The 16,126-nt window shown below is 51.5% G+C and overlaps 1 protein-coding gene across 1 annotated transcript; it reads right to left on the reverse strand.

Annotated features, from left to right (window-relative positions):
* Positions 1-113: 113 nt before the first annotated feature.
* Positions 114-2,130, reverse strand: SLC18A3 (solute carrier family 18 member A3). Its single transcript, XM_032877778.1, has one exon. The coding sequence runs from the start codon at positions 2,022-2,024 to the stop codon at positions 471-473; it is 1,554 nt and encodes a 517-aa protein (XP_032733669.1). The 5' UTR covers positions 2,025-2,130; the 3' UTR covers positions 114-470.
* Between the last annotated feature and the right edge of the window lie 13,996 nt (positions 2,131-16,126).

Genomic DNA, 16,126 nt, shown 5'->3' on the forward strand with positions numbered 1-16,126 from the left:
TAGGGCTAGACCCTGCTCACCCTCCCCTCTGCCCTGGCCCGGTGCCCGGCCGCCCACCCTCATCAGTAAAGAGACTCGGTCTCGAACAGATATAGTTTATTGATTCGGGCCGGAAGCACCGCGGTGCAGGGGGCCAACCTGGCACTGAGAGAAACGGAAGGAAAGAGACAGACGCACGGTTCTACACAGGGGAGCCCCGAGGTGGCGCCTCTCGCACCTCTTTATCTCTGCAGGACCGTATGGCATCGCGTGCCTCCGTGCTCTACGCCCCACTGGACGAGAGGGAGGGAGGCACGGAAAGGGGTCATAGAGAGGGGATCCCGACAGGGAAGTCAAGATGCGCGAGGCTGTGGAATACTCGTTGGAAGGGGCGGGCCCTGAGCCTGAGCTGGCCAGCGCTCTAACAAAGTAGCCACCTTGACCCAGGGAGGGGGGCAGTGGGTGGGTGGCCTGGAGGAGTAGCGGGACTGCTAGCTGCGGGTGTAGTAATTGTTGTAGACGTCCTCGCACTCGTCAAAGGGGCCCGAGGGGCTTCGAGGTGCGCCGTCGGGGTCAGACACCGGGCGCTCCCGCAGGCGCACAGCATCATACAGACCCTGGGGTGGCTCATCCAGGAGCACATCGCGTTCGGAGCGGGAGCGCCTCAGGAGGCCCACGTTGCGCAGCAGCAGCAGGACGGGCGCGTAGAGCAGGTTGGCCAGGCCCATGCCAAGGCTAAGTTGCGCAAAACCGAGCGAGTGCACTATGTGGCCCGCCACTATGGGCCCGAGCGCATAGGCCACGGAATAGGAGATGTCGGCGATAGCATAGACGCTGCCGTAGACGGAGACGTGGCGCACGTCCACGAGAAAGGCGAGCGTGGGCAGCAGTGCCGTGTCAACTAGCGCAATGCCAAAGCAGAGGCCGCAGAGCGAGACCACTAGTGGTGCGAAGGAGCGGCAGGCAGGCACCACGCAGGAGCTGGCTCCGATCACTGCCAGCCCGAGGGCTCCGTACAGCCACTGCAGGTGTGGGTAGCGCGCCGCCAGGCGCACGGTGAGGTAGACGCCTAGCACATGCGGCACAAAGGCAGGCAGCCAGGCCATGCCCGTCTCCCATTCAGACGCCGCCATCGTGTGCTCCATCCACGTGGCGATGGTAGGCTCGAGGAAGGCGAGGGGGATGTTACAGGTGGTCAGCGCCCCGGCCACCACGGCGATGTAAGGGTCCAGCATGAGGCGGTGGATGGGTGTGCCCACCGGCAGGTTGGCCCGCGCCCGCGTCGCAGCTGAGAAGGGCTTGGCCACCACCAGCAGCAACAGCGCGTCGAACAGCGAAACAGCGGCGAGCACCAGAAAGGGCACGTGCTTGCCCGCGAACTCGTAGAGGAAGCCCCCGAAGGGTGGCGCCACCAGACTTCCAAAGCTGATAAAGGCCAGCGCCACGCCCAACGCGCGGCTGCGCTCGGGCTCCTCCGGGTACTTGTCCGCGATCATGGCAATGCCAGACGTGTCCGCAAAGGCCGAGCCCAGGCCCTGCAGGCTGCGCGCAGCGAAGAGCGTAGCGTAGTCTTCCGCGAACGCGAACAGCAAGGTGGAGGCGAACAAGACGCCCAGGCCGATAAGCAGCGGCACGTCGTAGCTCATGCGGTCAATAAAGGGCCCGCTCAGGGGGTTCACCAGCAGCTGCAGGATGGCTTTAGAGGCAAACAGCACCCCGATCTTCACGTCCTCACTCTCTGTCTCTGCCTTCGGGAACTCTGAAGTGTTGCCCATGTTGGCACCGCCATTGGCTGGAGTGGACGGCTGCAGGGTGGATGCTTCGGTGCTCGGGGTGTTCCTGCCGGCCTTCTGCATGTGGGCAATGTAGTCGGGCACGATGGGCACGATGACCATGTACAGCATGTTGTCCAGGAACAGCGCTATGCACACGATGACCAGCACCAGGCGCCGCTGCCGCCGGGGATCCTGCAGCACGGCGCCCATCGCCTCCGACAGCTTGATGGCTGCCGCCCTGGCCGGGCCCACCGGCGCCGCGGGTTCCATCGCCTCTACTCCGCCGCTCTTCCGAGGACGCCTCCGCCGGGGCCGGGCGCGGGCGCCCTGCAGTGCAGAGACCAGGGCACCCAACTTCGCCGGCGCGGTCCGCGCGGCGCAGCGCAGCGCCCCCTGTGCCTCAGGTGGCTGTAGGGCTCATGGCCCTGTGTCCCGGGAAAGGAAAAGACCCTGCCCCTCGAGACGCTGCGGCTCTTCGGAGCCGAGCTGGGACCCGCCGCTGCTGGGCTCAAGGGCGGTCAGGGAAGGCGGGCGCGCCGAGGGGCCAGGCCTAGAGACTGAGCACGCTGCACCTCCGGCTCCCCGGGCGCCGTCCCCGAAGCGTTGAAAAGCCGCCCGCGCGGGCCGAGGGGCATGCTGCTGCCGCCCGCCCGCCGGCTCGCTCGCCCAGCAGCAGTTCTCCCCTCCCCTCGCGTCCGCTCTTGCCTCCTCCTCCGCCGCCTCCTCTTTTTTCCCTTTCCACTCGGGGCTGTGACGCGGCGAGTCTCGGCCCCCGAGTGGTGCCCGGGCCACTTGCGTCGCTCATGCTAATGCGACGTCGGCGGGGCGGGGGCCGGGGGGCGGGGCGCGGCCGGGCAGGGGTCCCCTTCCCAGATGCGCCAGGACTGGAAACCCTAGAAAGGGGTCTTGGTGAGAAGAGAGTCCTGGACAAGCCTCTGAGGATGGATGCGCTGTGGGAGGAGAGGGCTGTCTGTTCCCCCCGCCCCCGCCCTGTTCTAGGACCCGCGGGCTTTGCGCCCGCTCTTTCTCCCTCCCCAGAGGGTCGCGCAGCGGCCGCTCCCCACCGGCCCCGCTGGAGAGGAGGGCGCCGAGGGCTCCAGATCTCCGCCTCAGCCTGGATCTCGGCGCATAGCCGGCAAAGAGCCCCCGAGGTGAGCGGTGCCTGCGTCCATCAGTTCTCGCAGCTGAAACGTGGGGCGGCGATTGGTGGGGGGTCGGCTGGGATACCCCAACCCTTTCTCTGGCCCCACCCCCTGGCCCCTTCCACCCCCGGGAAGGGAGGGGGAGACGCAGAGACTGCTGGGCCGGGTTCCGACAGACCGGCCCTTCGGGAGAATGTCACAGCAGAGAATTCCGGACTATGAGCTTCTGGGGATAGAGGGGAGAAGTCGCCTCGCTCCCACCAAGGGACCCGAATATCAGCTCTGCCCCTCCCACCCACCCGTGCTGCTTCGCCACCTTCTCCCTGCCGGTACTCCCCCTTTCAGTTTAAACTGTCCGGGTCCCCCAGCTCCGCCTCCTCTCCTTTCGCTCCTCCTGACCCCCTCCCCACTGTAACTCCTCCCAGGCGTTCTAGCACTCGAACAAGCCCTCCAGCCTCTTCAGCGAGGTCCCGCCCCCTTCCTTCCCCCCTCCCCCGCCTACTCCCCTCCCCCCTTCCAATCACCAATGCTGCCTCCAAGTCCCAGGTGGGTTTTAGGAGTGACATGGCGGGGTCCTCTCTTGCAGCTGTAAGAAAGCCCGAGTGGGTGCCGCGCCCACTCCCACAGCAGGACCCAGCAGCTTTGCTCTCATCCGAGGCTCAAGGGAGGCTCACCTTCTGCGAGGGCCGCACCGCCCAGACGCCCCATTCTCTGCAGACTGGCTGAGCCGCCCTGACTGTGAGCTGGGCCTAACGTGTCCCCCAAAGAACCATGACCCTGGATGGCACACCGAGTCCGTGCTCCAGTCCGAGGCTGGCAGGAGAAAGGCTCTGAGGTTGGGAGACTTGTGTTGTTGAGATTACAGTTGGCCTTTTCCAGAGTCTGAGAGGAATTTTCCCATTCTTCTGCTCTCAAAAGCACACTAGCACTAGATCCAGCTTCTTTCTCTACCGTGCTCCCCACCCCAAGCGAGGCCCTGGTGATGCAGTGCGCGGAACTTGGGCTTTAGAGACAGACGACTGAAGTGGCTCCCAGCTCCGCTGCTTACTAGTTAGGGTGCCAGGGACTTACTTCACCTCTTTGTCCTCCAGTTTCTTTATTTGTAAAACGGGGTGACGAGAGTACTGGTGCTGAGGGCGCCTGGCCCATAGCATAGTAAGAGTGATGTAAGTGCTTGCTGTTGTCTCCACTCTCTGTAAAGCATGTTCTTTTATCTTCCTTTCATGGTAGCAGGTCTTGTGAAGAGCGGGTAAAAGGTACAGGAGCATCTTGGCTTCCTGGCTCGTCCTTGTGGTTAGGCGAGGTTGTGATTCCAGACTCTGTCGTAGCTGGTGGGAGGCCCAAGGGCATTGGCATGTTGGCTTCTGTCTTTGAGATGCTGTGGGATGAGGTGATAGAGACCAGTGTGTCAGGGTGAGAGACAGCGGCTTTGGTACCTGTTGCTTAATCTGCTCACCTTTCCCACTAGGCACCCCAGGGAAGAAGAGGAGAAACTCTTCCATTAAGGAGCTCCCGGTGCCTGCTGTGTCCTGGGCAACCTGTCCTCTGCCTGAGACAGGGAAGGAGCCTGGTATGGAGACCGATCTGGCTCTGACCAACCTTTGGCAAGTCACAGCCTCTCTCCGTCTCCAGCCTTTGTCTCTATTAAGTAAAGGGTGAGGGAGGACCGCACTCACTGCATTCCCTGGGGAGGTGGGTACTGGAGAAGGGCTCTTCCGGGTGACAGAATTATTTTAAATTTTATTCGAAGGCCTTGAGTCAGCTTACACTTTTCAGTTTACCACAGCGTCCCTCCAACTGACTTTGCACATTTATGTCACCTGCCACGCTTTTCAGTCATTTGAGTTTTAAACTTTGTGATGAGGAAAACAACTTCCAAGAAAAACAACTTTTGTTTTTCTTAGGGTCTGCCTAGGCCTTTTGCAGTTTGATAGCCTTACACACACCCAGAGTCTGGACATTTAGATAAGGACTTGAGTTTACGAGATATATATATATATATATATGTATATATATATATATATATATATATACATATATATATATACACACACACACATATACACACACATATACACACACATACACACACACATATATATGTATATGTATATGTATATATATGTATATATGAGGGGGTGAGGGGGCAAGGGGCAGAGGGAGAAGGAGAAGCAGACTCCCTGCTAAGCACGGAACTCAATGGTGAGGGGGGGGCTTGATCCCAGGACCCTGAGATGATGACCTGAGCCAAAAACAGATGCTTAACCAACTGAGCCACCCAGGCATCCTGAGTTTAGGATTTCTGACTCAAGTTTCCATTTTGCTTTTCATGGGGCACCTTTAAAAATAACTACTTAGAGTTAAGCCCACAAAATATTGGTGACTTCCACCCCAACCACCTTATAAGTAGTGTTTGCTACCCTGCTGTCTACTGCTCCCTGTTGACCTGGAACAGATGACCAGAGGACTGCCCTTCCCCCTGTTTATTGCAGCCCTCTCCCCGCCCCCCCAACCCTGATCTTCCCCCCCTCGCCCTCTTCTGGGATCTGTAACAAGTAAATCTGTGACTCTGCTTCCTTTGTACAGTTGTATTGAAACTGCATCTTCAATTGAGGTGACCCCATGGGTTTCACTTTCCCAGAATGGGAGCTCGGATCCTGGGGTTGGGAGGCTACTGCCACCTCTATGTGGGTGGTTTACGCTTCCTCTTTCAATACATCATAATCTGCATATTCTTAATACAGTACTTCAGTTCCTGCTTCCCAACACAGACCTCTGGGCTCTTCTGACTCTCTCATTGTAAGACCTTTAAAGAAGCAGTCTTCCAACCTGTAGAGCAATCATTTTATATGCATATATTGTTTGCCCTGTCTGATTTTAAAAGAGGGGGAATTTAAAGCAGATGTTTTTCTGTCTAGTGGCTGAAGACTTTAGTGGAACTTTAGAGAAAAGAAACTTTTCCAGGGACTTCAAGGTGCAGACATCTCTCCTAGCCTGCTAGCCCTCATAATTCATAACTGTTCTTGAGCATGGAGCCAAGTTATCTCTGAGATCTTGCTCAACCCTTCAGCCCTCCATTCTCCAATGGCAGGAAACAGACTCATTTATTAAGTACTCTATGCCAAGGGTGTTATGTGTGCTGTTTCATTTAATCTCACTCAGTACTGGCACAGTGTAGGTGTTTTTTCCTTTGTCTTACTGATGAGGAAGCTGGGCGTAGAGAAACCGGGTCACTTGCCTGAGATCCCAACAGTAGGGCCTGGATTTAAACTAAGGTTGCGGGACCCATCTTGTGGTCTTCATGACCTCCCTGTTTCCTGTGCTTCAGTGTGCCTCTGCTTGTCCATCTGCAAGGTGGCCACACCTTGGCAGAATAAGGTAGAGGGACAGATGAAGATTGGTGAGAGGAGGAAGATTCTTGGCTGCCTCCCTAAGGAAGCTTCTGGGACATTAAACTCCCTCACCCTCCAACTTCTAGCTCAGAAGGCAGTCTTCTATCCCATCAGTTAGAGCTCCAAGGACTAGGGGACAGGAGTCTCAGGGAATTGAGGACCCCCTCCATCAGCAAAAAGCTAGAGCTTGAGCCTTGACAGAACGGGGGAATAATCCTAGCTCCTGAGCTGGCCTGCGGGGAGCTGTCCAGGGTACTGGCCACAGCTTCGCAGCTGGCCAACCAGCCTTATGCAGGGGCCCTGTCCCTCCTGTTTTCCTGTGTCTGTGGCTTCCTCTTCAACAGAACTCTTGTTAAATTCCTTTCCAGAGACTTCTCTATCTGACAGTAACTTACAGGAAGAGGAGAACTTCCCATCCAATCATATTGGAGAAAATGGCAACATTTTCTTCTCTGCTTTCTCAATTAGGTATAGAAACTGTTGCTACAGAGTACATATCTGCTCTCCAGGTAAGTCAAATGGTAAAAGGAAGGGATTTATTTTTAAGCACATAGAAGTGCTTATGATGTTCTAGGCACTGTTCTAAGCATCTTACAAACATTAACTCATTTCATCCTTATACCAACCTTCATATTACCTTCTTACAGGCAAGGACACCAAGGGAGAGTAATTTATCGGCTGTCAGAGAGCTCATAGGTGGTGGAGACAGAATTCAAATGCAGACTACCTGGCCCCAACACCCAGCTCTCAACCACCATGCCATCCTCCTCCAGGAGGGCTGAAGATCATAAGTCGACTTCCTTGAAAGTATCTAGCTTAATGTCTGATACTTAATAGGAGCTTAATTATTATTTCATATGGACAGAGACAGCTTGGTGATTCCCTGATGACAACTTTTCTCATTTTATCCACTGGATACAGCAGTGGCCTCCATCTGCTAGAACAAAGCCCTTTCCTCAAGCTTGGACTGGGGTCCTAGGGTTGCTTGTTGCCAATGGGGGGTCCTGGTATGTGGGAGCTTGAGAAGGGTGTGGAAGGAGAACCTTCCGGCACATGTGCCCGGGGGATGTATGGTGTGTGCATGCCTGAATGGATCTGGAGAGAGTTGTACATGTGGGTGCTGCTTTGGAAGAAGGCGTCAGCTCATCCTGGACTCTTTTCTAGGAGGTTGTGGATCATGTTAATTCCAGGGCCATGCCATTTGTTGCTTCACTGAGACATCTGGTCTCAGAGACTAGAAATGACCGTGTTACTATAGAGAAGCATGTTGATAGCAGTGGTGGCAGCCTGTGGGCGGGGCACCTATTCCTGATTTATGATTTCTTTGTCTCCCTGGAAGCACTTAAGTGCAGGCTTAATTCCAATGAAGCTCAGATGCCTCTTTGGATTCCAGTACTGGGGGAGGGGGTGCCATTTACCCTGGCCTTACCACTCACCCTGTGTGCTTCCTCAGGAAGGCCTCAGGGCCTCAGAATCACTTAATTAACTTAGGTTTCCTCAGTCACATATTCTCAGATTCAAAGGAATAGAGCAGCCCCTGTCAGCTTTTCCTGGAAGCCTGTGAGTCTGGTGGCTGGAAGCCAGAAGGGCTACGTGCCTGCCTGCTTGCCCTTGGGTAGTGCATCCTTAGGACTCAGACCTGTCATGCACACTGCATAGCTGGGCTCCAGTAGGGGAGTAAGGGGACCAAAGTTCGTCCTGTAGGCAGGCCTCAGAACCCCTCTCAAAGTAGAAGCTGCTCTTACCTGCTTTTCTTCTGACTCCCGACACTTCTCATGAAGTGGAAGCAGGGCCTCAAAATCACTTGGTTTATGCTCCCTCCACTCTCCTCATCCCAATCCAATGAGTTTCTCAATCCAATGAATTTCATCTCCCTCCTCCATTGAGACCATCCCTGCTCAGACCCCTAATCTTCCCTTAAACCTAATCTTCCCTCATACTGGGACAGCCAATCACCTCCCAAGCTTGTCCCTTGCCTCCAGACCTGGCCAATTCACCCTTGCATGGATGCCAGACTTCTTTACTGTAAAGTTTCAGGCAAGTTCCCACATGATTACAGACCTCACAGGGCACCCTGCTGCTGTCCAGCTTCCTCTTCCAGTGTTGTGGCTTTCCACAATGAGTCCCCAAACTTTCCTGTCTTCCTTGTCTTCCCTAACAGACCCCTGGAGCTCCCATCTCTGCACCTCTGAACCTGAAATTCTCTCAGCCCATGCCTGGCTTTGCCTTTCCTTCGTTACCATAAATGCTTCACTGATTCCTAAAATATTGTGAACACCCTCCCCTCCCCCTATCATGACTCCTACTGCATTTTTCTACTCCTCTTCAGGAATTTATCTCACACCCTATTGGACCTGCTCCCCCTGCCAGCCTGAGAGCTCCTTAAAGGCATTATCTGCCTAGTGTGTCTATTAACAAGATCTGCTTGTCATGCCTTCAGAGCACCCGTCACAGCACTTTGCATAGGAATGGATATGTCACTGGCTTTTAAATCTATCTCTACTTTTACTAAAATGAAAATCATGGAGGTACACATGAATAAAAATTGCTTACAGACACGCTCATAGAAATTAGAACATGACGAGTATTAGTTTTGGTCCCCAGCCCTGGCCCCTCTGCCTCCTCTCAGAAGCTACCACTGTTACTGTTTTTACATGTATTTTCCAAGATCTTTCCAAACCCTTTTCCAGGCATACCTATGAACCCATATAAAATGTAACATAAGCAGCCTTTGTGTTTTAATATATATATTTAAACTTTAAGGTTGTTATACATGTGTCATTCTGCAGTTCTCTCCTTTTCCATTCAAGAATATATCTACTTTAGTCCATAAGGAAATAGGTCAATTTTCTTAGCTGATGTGTAGTATTTTTTTGTTATGAACATGCCCCAGTGTTCACAGTGAGTTCCTCACAAGAGACATTGGGTTGTTTCTGATGTTTAGACATGGTAACGCTGCAATGGCTCTCCTTGTGCTTGGGTAGAGGTGCTTTCCTGGGAGAAGGTGCTTCCCAGCACCTTGGTTGATCCCAGCAATCTGTGCACATTTTGAATTTTGAAAGAAATTTCCAAATTGCCTTCCAAAGTAACTGCATAAATGTGTACCCCTGTAAGTAGTAATTAAGGGTACACAATTTCCAATACCCTAGCAACACTTGTTCTTTTCTGCCTTTTTCCCCTTTGTCAATCTGTTGGGAGAAAAATTGCATTCAATATTATTTTAAGTAGATATTTTAATTGTCCAAATACCTTCTCTTGTGTTTGTTGGCCGATTGTGTTTCTTTTTTCATAAATTGCCTGTTACTTTCTTTCCCCATTTTTCTATGAGGTTGTTTGTTCTTTCCTTCCTGAGTTGTAGGAATGTTCATTATATACCATATCATTATTAAATAGAATAACTTCATTAAAGCAAATATATTTTCCCATTGTGAATAAAAATCACTGTTAGATCTTTACTGCTAGAATTTATGGTTTATGCATATTGGGCAGGATAGATTGGAGTGGATGTAAAGTTGCAACATCAGTTAAAACCCTTCAGAGCCTCTTCATCATCAATGGGAGAGACTCCAAATTCTTTAGCTTGATATAACAGGGTGTTTCTAATCCATCTACCTCTGTGGTCTCAATGTGATATCCAGATTTGATTGCCGATTCCATCAATTTCTATCAGTTTAACTTTGGGTACATTTACTTAAATGCTCTGGATCTAGCTTCTGTCATTTAAAAGCATACAGTTGTCCCTTCTTGGCAAGTTGCTTAACCTCCCCAAACCTTACTAATAATATCTATACGATGGGTGCATGGACAATGCCTCCCAGGGTTTGCAATGAGATTCCTTGTGAAGTAATTGGTTGCTGCTGTTAATTATTCCCCCTCCTGTCTGCCTAGATGACTCCTACATGTCTTTTGTGGTCAAATCAAGTCCTACTCTCCAAATAAAACTGATTGCTCTCTGCTTTGTGCCAAGACCATGTCTCCATCCCTGTATTTGTCACATTGTTGCAAAGGTGAGTTCATGTGTCTCTTTCCTCTACCAGAGATTAGGGTCTGAGGAAGGTGGGTTGCACTCAGCTCCTGGTATACAACACCCCAGTAGATGACCGTGCAAAGAAGAATTAGTCTGTATGTCACTTTTGGAAAAGAATAGGGCTTCCTCATTTTGCCAAAATTTTGTTGAACCTGGAGCAGACAGAGGGACACTTAGAGGAAAGCTAAAGTGTACCTGAAAAAGAGCCCTAGATGTACCATGGGGAGAGCCAGAAAAGAGATTGTCCTTAAGGCACATTGACACTGCAGTCTAGCCAAAAAGCTCCCCTGATTGACTAGTTGGGTAGACAAAAAGATATTAAGGGAAATGCTACATTTTACAGTCAAAGCTGGCTAGGTTGGGAAAATCAGGAAGATAGATGAAAGTTGCCAGCCATCCCTTTTTGTTTTTAGAGGCTTGTCTTGATCAGAAAAGGAAGCAATGATCAGTCAGAGCCACTCCCATTTTCAGACTTGAAAAGTATAAGATTAGGGCAGAGAAATCTCAGAGCCCTGCACAGAGGTAAGGCAGAGGACTGTTCCAGAATGCATTCGGCACCAGGCGTGTGATCGGTACATCCCCAGCACCTAGCACAGTCTCTGCATTTAGAAGGGCTCAGTGCAAATCCAAGGGAGATGCTTGTCTGGGAGTGAAATGTCTGAATGGGTATGTACTGACCATCTCCCCTGCGAACAATGGAAATCCTCTGTGCTTGGGTAGTGTCATCATGGGTTCAAGATCATCTATCTTGAAGGCTCTAAAAATAGACTCCTCAGAAGGGCGCCAGCTGTAGATGGTGGAGACACAAGGAGAGGGCCCCATCAGGTAAGAAGGCTGGTCTTGCAGGGCCCACCTCCTGCTTGCTGCCCTCAGCTTCCAAGTAACTGTGGATGGATGGATCTGAGTTTCAAACATGGGCCTGGAGGGGAAAGGGACACTACAGAATCATCTCAGTTCCCCCGATTTGTGTCTGAGAGGCCAGAAGTTTGTCCTTTTCCAGGCTACCTGCCAGTGTCTTCTCCGGACATGTCTATGATGTAAGAGAGAGGCCAGCAAGCAGCCCCAGTACAAGTGCAGGTTCTGTGCCAGACACCGTGAAAGGCTTTTACCATTATTAGCTTTCAATCTCATAAAATTCCTATGAGCTAAGTCCTCTTCTGGGCCTCATTTTATAAATTGGCAGTATAGTGGGTTGAGTAATGTGCCGAGGTCACCTGGCTGTCTGATTCATGTCCGTGGGTTTATCCATTTGGCCATGTGGCTTCCGTGCTCTGGAGGCTTGTGGAATTTCTCTGTGGCCTTCAAAACTCTGCTCGTCCCCACAGGGGGAGGGTTAAGGCTGCCATCCTCTTCTGGGTGTTTGGGACCATCCAGCCCTGGGCACAGAGGATAGATTTCCTACTTCTTTAGACATTCTGACCTCTGTCCTTATTCTCTCTTGCCAGGACTATTACAGTAGCCTCTTGGTCGATTCCCCCTGCCTCTGGTGTTACCACCAGCTCCTGACTCCCCACAGCCAACTTTTTAAAACATAAATCTTCCCCCACAGTAGGCACTTAATAGATATTTGTTAAGCCAGTCATCCTCTTGCTTTAAATTCGCATTGCCTAAGGTCAAGTTCACAAGCTCAGCTTTATTTTATTTTTTAAAATGATTTGATTGATTGATTGATTGATTGAATTTAGAGAGAACTAGAGAGCACTAGCGGGGCCGGGGGAGGAACAGAGGGAGAGAGACAACATCAAGCAGACTCTGCACTGAGCGTGGAGACTGATGTAGGGCTCGATCTCATGACCCTGAGGTTATGACCGGAGCCAAAATCAAGAGTCAGATGCTTAACAAACTGAGCCACCCAGCGCCCTTACAAGCTCAGCTTTAAATTCCCATGCCCAGGGCCAGGTTCATAAGCTAACCATGGCTTTCAAGGCCTTCGATGTATGTCCCCAGCTCCTCCCCATGCTGCTTCTATTAGCACTCCCTGCCATACACACCTGGCTGCCTGCCCAGGACACCTGGGTCCTGCCATGTCTGGTCCCACTGTTGGCTATGTTGTCTTTCCCAACCCAATGAGTTGCTAACCATGGGGGAGCATCATGGCCCACGTACCCACCCATACCTTACCCCTAGCACTGCAAGAGGGATTCTAGGGTTTGGTTGCATGTCTTCTCCCCATCTTGGCCTGTATTTAATCCATCTAACATTTCCTGAGCCCACAACGGGATCTCACAGGAAAAAAAAAAAAAACATCTGGGAATGGTTTCTGCCACCACACATAGACATATGTGTATACTGACCTATCCCAAGTGAGGCATACTCCCATTTCTACTATAGTTATATTAGATGCTGGTCACAACCCACTAATTTGGGTTTATAACCAGCAAATAGTTGGTGACCTGTGGATTGAAAAGCTTGTACCACCTCCCTCATTCCTCACAACAACGTCATCATATTACACTGCTATTCTTTTCCATTTTATATTTGATGAAATAGAGACCAAAAAAGGCACATCACACAGCTAGGAAGCAAGAGCCAGGGTTTGAACCCAGGCAGGTGGTCCCAGAGCCCATGCTCACAACTTGCACAAATGTGGCTTTGCTGATGGTCAGGGCTTGCGGGGTGGGGTGATTTGGTAGATAGGAGGTCAGACTGAGCCCCGTGCAGGGCTGGCTTCCAGCTCCCTGCACACCGTTGGGAAGGGGCCAACAGGAAAGAAAAGAGCTGGTGCCTCACCTCCCCCTGAGGTTAGGCTGTAGCTGCCAGGTGACTCTGGTCTGACTGCTGCTCTTGCACCTCCGGGAGGGAGAGGACAGTGAACTTGTGCCAGAATGAGGGACAGCGGGATCCTTTCCTCACCTGGGGTCCGCACTCAGCAAATGAGGCTGGGACGAGGTAGCGGAGGGATGGGAAGTTGGGCAAGTTGATATTGGCCAATGCTTCATAGACAGGAGCCATGTTTCCCTCAGATCTGTCATCGGTGTGTCCCCAGGAGCTGGCTCCGTGTCTGGCACGTGTGGAAAAATGAATAAAAAGTGGCTTTTTCTGGAGGTGTTTGCAGGGAGGAAAGGGACCAGAGTTGTGACTTCTTGTTGAAGTATGAAGATGTTAAGATACATCTGAAGAAACTCAGAGGTCCGCTCTGTGGCCACATGGCAAGTTGAGGCCCCCAGAGAAGGTCCCAGGAGAGAACAAGTTTGGGCTGGAAAGTTGTGTATTCCAACCCTCAAAATTCTGGTGATGTCATGGGAGGTTCTGGAGGGAAAAACCTATATCTTGATGGAAAGAAATGGTTCTATGAGGTATGGGCGGGTGGCCAGGGACACTTCTGAGTGACCTACCCTCTGATAATACTGGCTACATGTGTCCAATTCTACAGTGATATCTGACTCAGGATTGCCTGCCTGGGAGAGGGGATCCCCTGACTAGTCCTGGAGCTCCTGATGGTGACATGGACAGGGGCACAGAGACTTTGTAGCTGCAGATGTGAATGCAGACGTGGCTTCTCCTCTCTATGTGTGGGGGACTGGGCAGATGGGATGCCAACTGTGGGGAGATGAGTGGGGGCACTCTCAGTTCAGAAAACATGATCAACTCTGAATATCAGGAAGACCAGCCAGAACATTGTTTTCTCAGATAATTAAGATGCTAGTTTAATGCTGGTTTCAAACTAATTCTTTTTTTAAAAAAAGATTTATTTATTTATTTGTGCACATGTGCGAGAGAGAGAGAGATAGACAGAGAGAGCACAAGCGAGAGGGGCCGAGGAAGAGGGAGAGAGAATCCCAGGAAGACTCCACACCTAGTGGAGAGCCCAACAGGGGGGCTCCATCCTACGACCCTGAGATCACGACCCTGAAATCATGACCTGAGCCGAAACCAAGAGTCAGATGCCCAGCTGACTGTACCCCCCAGGTGCCCCATTTCAAACTAATTCTTGATGATACATGCATGCATCCCTCATAAGGACCATGCCTGTCTCCCCTGGGCTAGGAGGCCCGAGCAGAGGGTTCAGCTATCAGCAAGCTCCAGGCCTGGCCAAACTAACAAAGAGTGAACAATCTGTGGGGTTGTAAATGAACAAATGACAGGAAGACAGGTGCCATGTCCTCACTTGAACTTCTTGGATGCCATCTGATAGAAGAGTACACGACCTGGAATAATGTACTTCTTCTCTGACCTCCTCAGATACTGAGCTAATTCCAGCCTCCCTGTGAGTTAATCTGCAGGGCTGATGGGCTCAGAAAACCTCTGTCTTTCCTCTAGTGGCCAGAAAGAGAGAACAGCAGGGCCAGGCATTGCCCTGAGTAGCTCTCCTCGGCCATCCCTAGTGAGACATGGGATCCAGTGAGCACTCCAGAAGGGCTCAGAAAAGGTCCAGTCTGTACCCCAATGGAGGACCACCAGATAAGACCTTCTAGTTGTGGTGGGAATGAGAGATGCCCAAGTTGTCCCCTCTGACCCTCTCCAACCGGCCCAGCTTCAGACCCTTGTAGGAGGGATGGAGAGAAGCGCCTGTTGCAGGAGCAGTCCTGGGCATTTTGGGGAGAGGAAGAGAACTCATTCCTGAGCTGGGGGTGGAGTGTGAATGGGCTTCCCCAGGCCAGAGCACTGGGGAGAGAGGCACATACTGACCAGTGCTGTCCAGGGAGGAAAAGACAGAGGCTATACCCAGAGGTAGGACCTGCAGGTGGGGGGTTAGGGGAGGCTGTGCGTGGGGGGGACATGTTGGAGTGCAAAACCGTGGGGTTGGAGGGGCTCTGTGCCAAGGCCCTGGGAACCAACTACCTTTCTGTGGTTAACTGAAAGGAACAAAATAAGAATCCCTATTTTTTTTTAAGGATGCAGTTCCATATGTGGAATGAATGGCTAATTGAAAGGAACAAAATTAGAATCCCTTTTTTTTTTTAAAGGATACAGTTCCAGATGTAGAATGATGGGTCCAAGTGGTAGGACCATTTTTACATCTTTTAATACATAAAGCCAAATGGCTTTCTAAAAGCGTGATTCCCGATTCCATTCCCACAACGAGGTGCCTCTTTCCAACCTGACAGCAACCAGTTTTTATCTTTAAAAACCAACAATCTCATAGGGGATCCACGTCCTCTGTTTCATTATTGCCCTCTGAAGATTAGACATCAGCACTATGTCTTCCTAGTGGTCTCCAGGCCCTATGGTTAGACACAACCATCGCAGCTGCTCAGCAGGTCCTCCGCACCGCTGATCCACTCTTTGCATGAGTTCCACCCAGTGCTTGGAAAGTAATCCCTCTGCACATCTCATTCCCTCATCTCCCTCTGAGCTGCATTTGTGAATGAAGCCTTTTCTGACCACCTTGCCTAAATTTCTCCCCACACTTCTTATTACCCTTGGCTGCTTTTCTTCTTTTCCAGTGTGAATCCTCACGTGCATAGATTGTGTTTACTGTCTTCTCTCCCTGGAATGGATGCTCCAGGAGGTCACATGAAAAGGGGAAAGCTGACTTGTGTTTGGCCGCACAGTTTCCTGAGTGGGCATCAGCATTGCCCAGAGGGCGTGTTAACACACAGGGTTTTGGGCTCCACAGTTTCTGATTCATTGAGTCTGGGAATGTTGTTTTTTTTTTTTGTTTTTTTTTTTTAATTCCCAGCAGGGCTTTGTTTGCCCTTGCTTGAGATTATCTTATACTTTTCCTGAATGGGCTGCTGGTTCTGAGACCGTCCTTAGAGAGCCTCGGGCTGGTTTGACTCTGTTACTGGTCTTTGCTGCCACCGTCTGGTTGCTCTTGAGAATGACATGCTCTTCTCTGATGTGTCAATTATGCGTCCATTCATCTGG

The sequence above is a fragment of the Lontra canadensis genome, unplaced genomic scaffold, assembly GCF_010015895.1.
Source record: "Lontra canadensis isolate GAN:19392208 unplaced genomic scaffold, GSC_riverotter_1.0 scaffold3, whole genome shotgun sequence".
In the NCBI taxonomy this organism is placed as follows: domain Eukaryota; kingdom Metazoa; phylum Chordata; class Mammalia; order Carnivora; family Mustelidae; genus Lontra; species Lontra canadensis.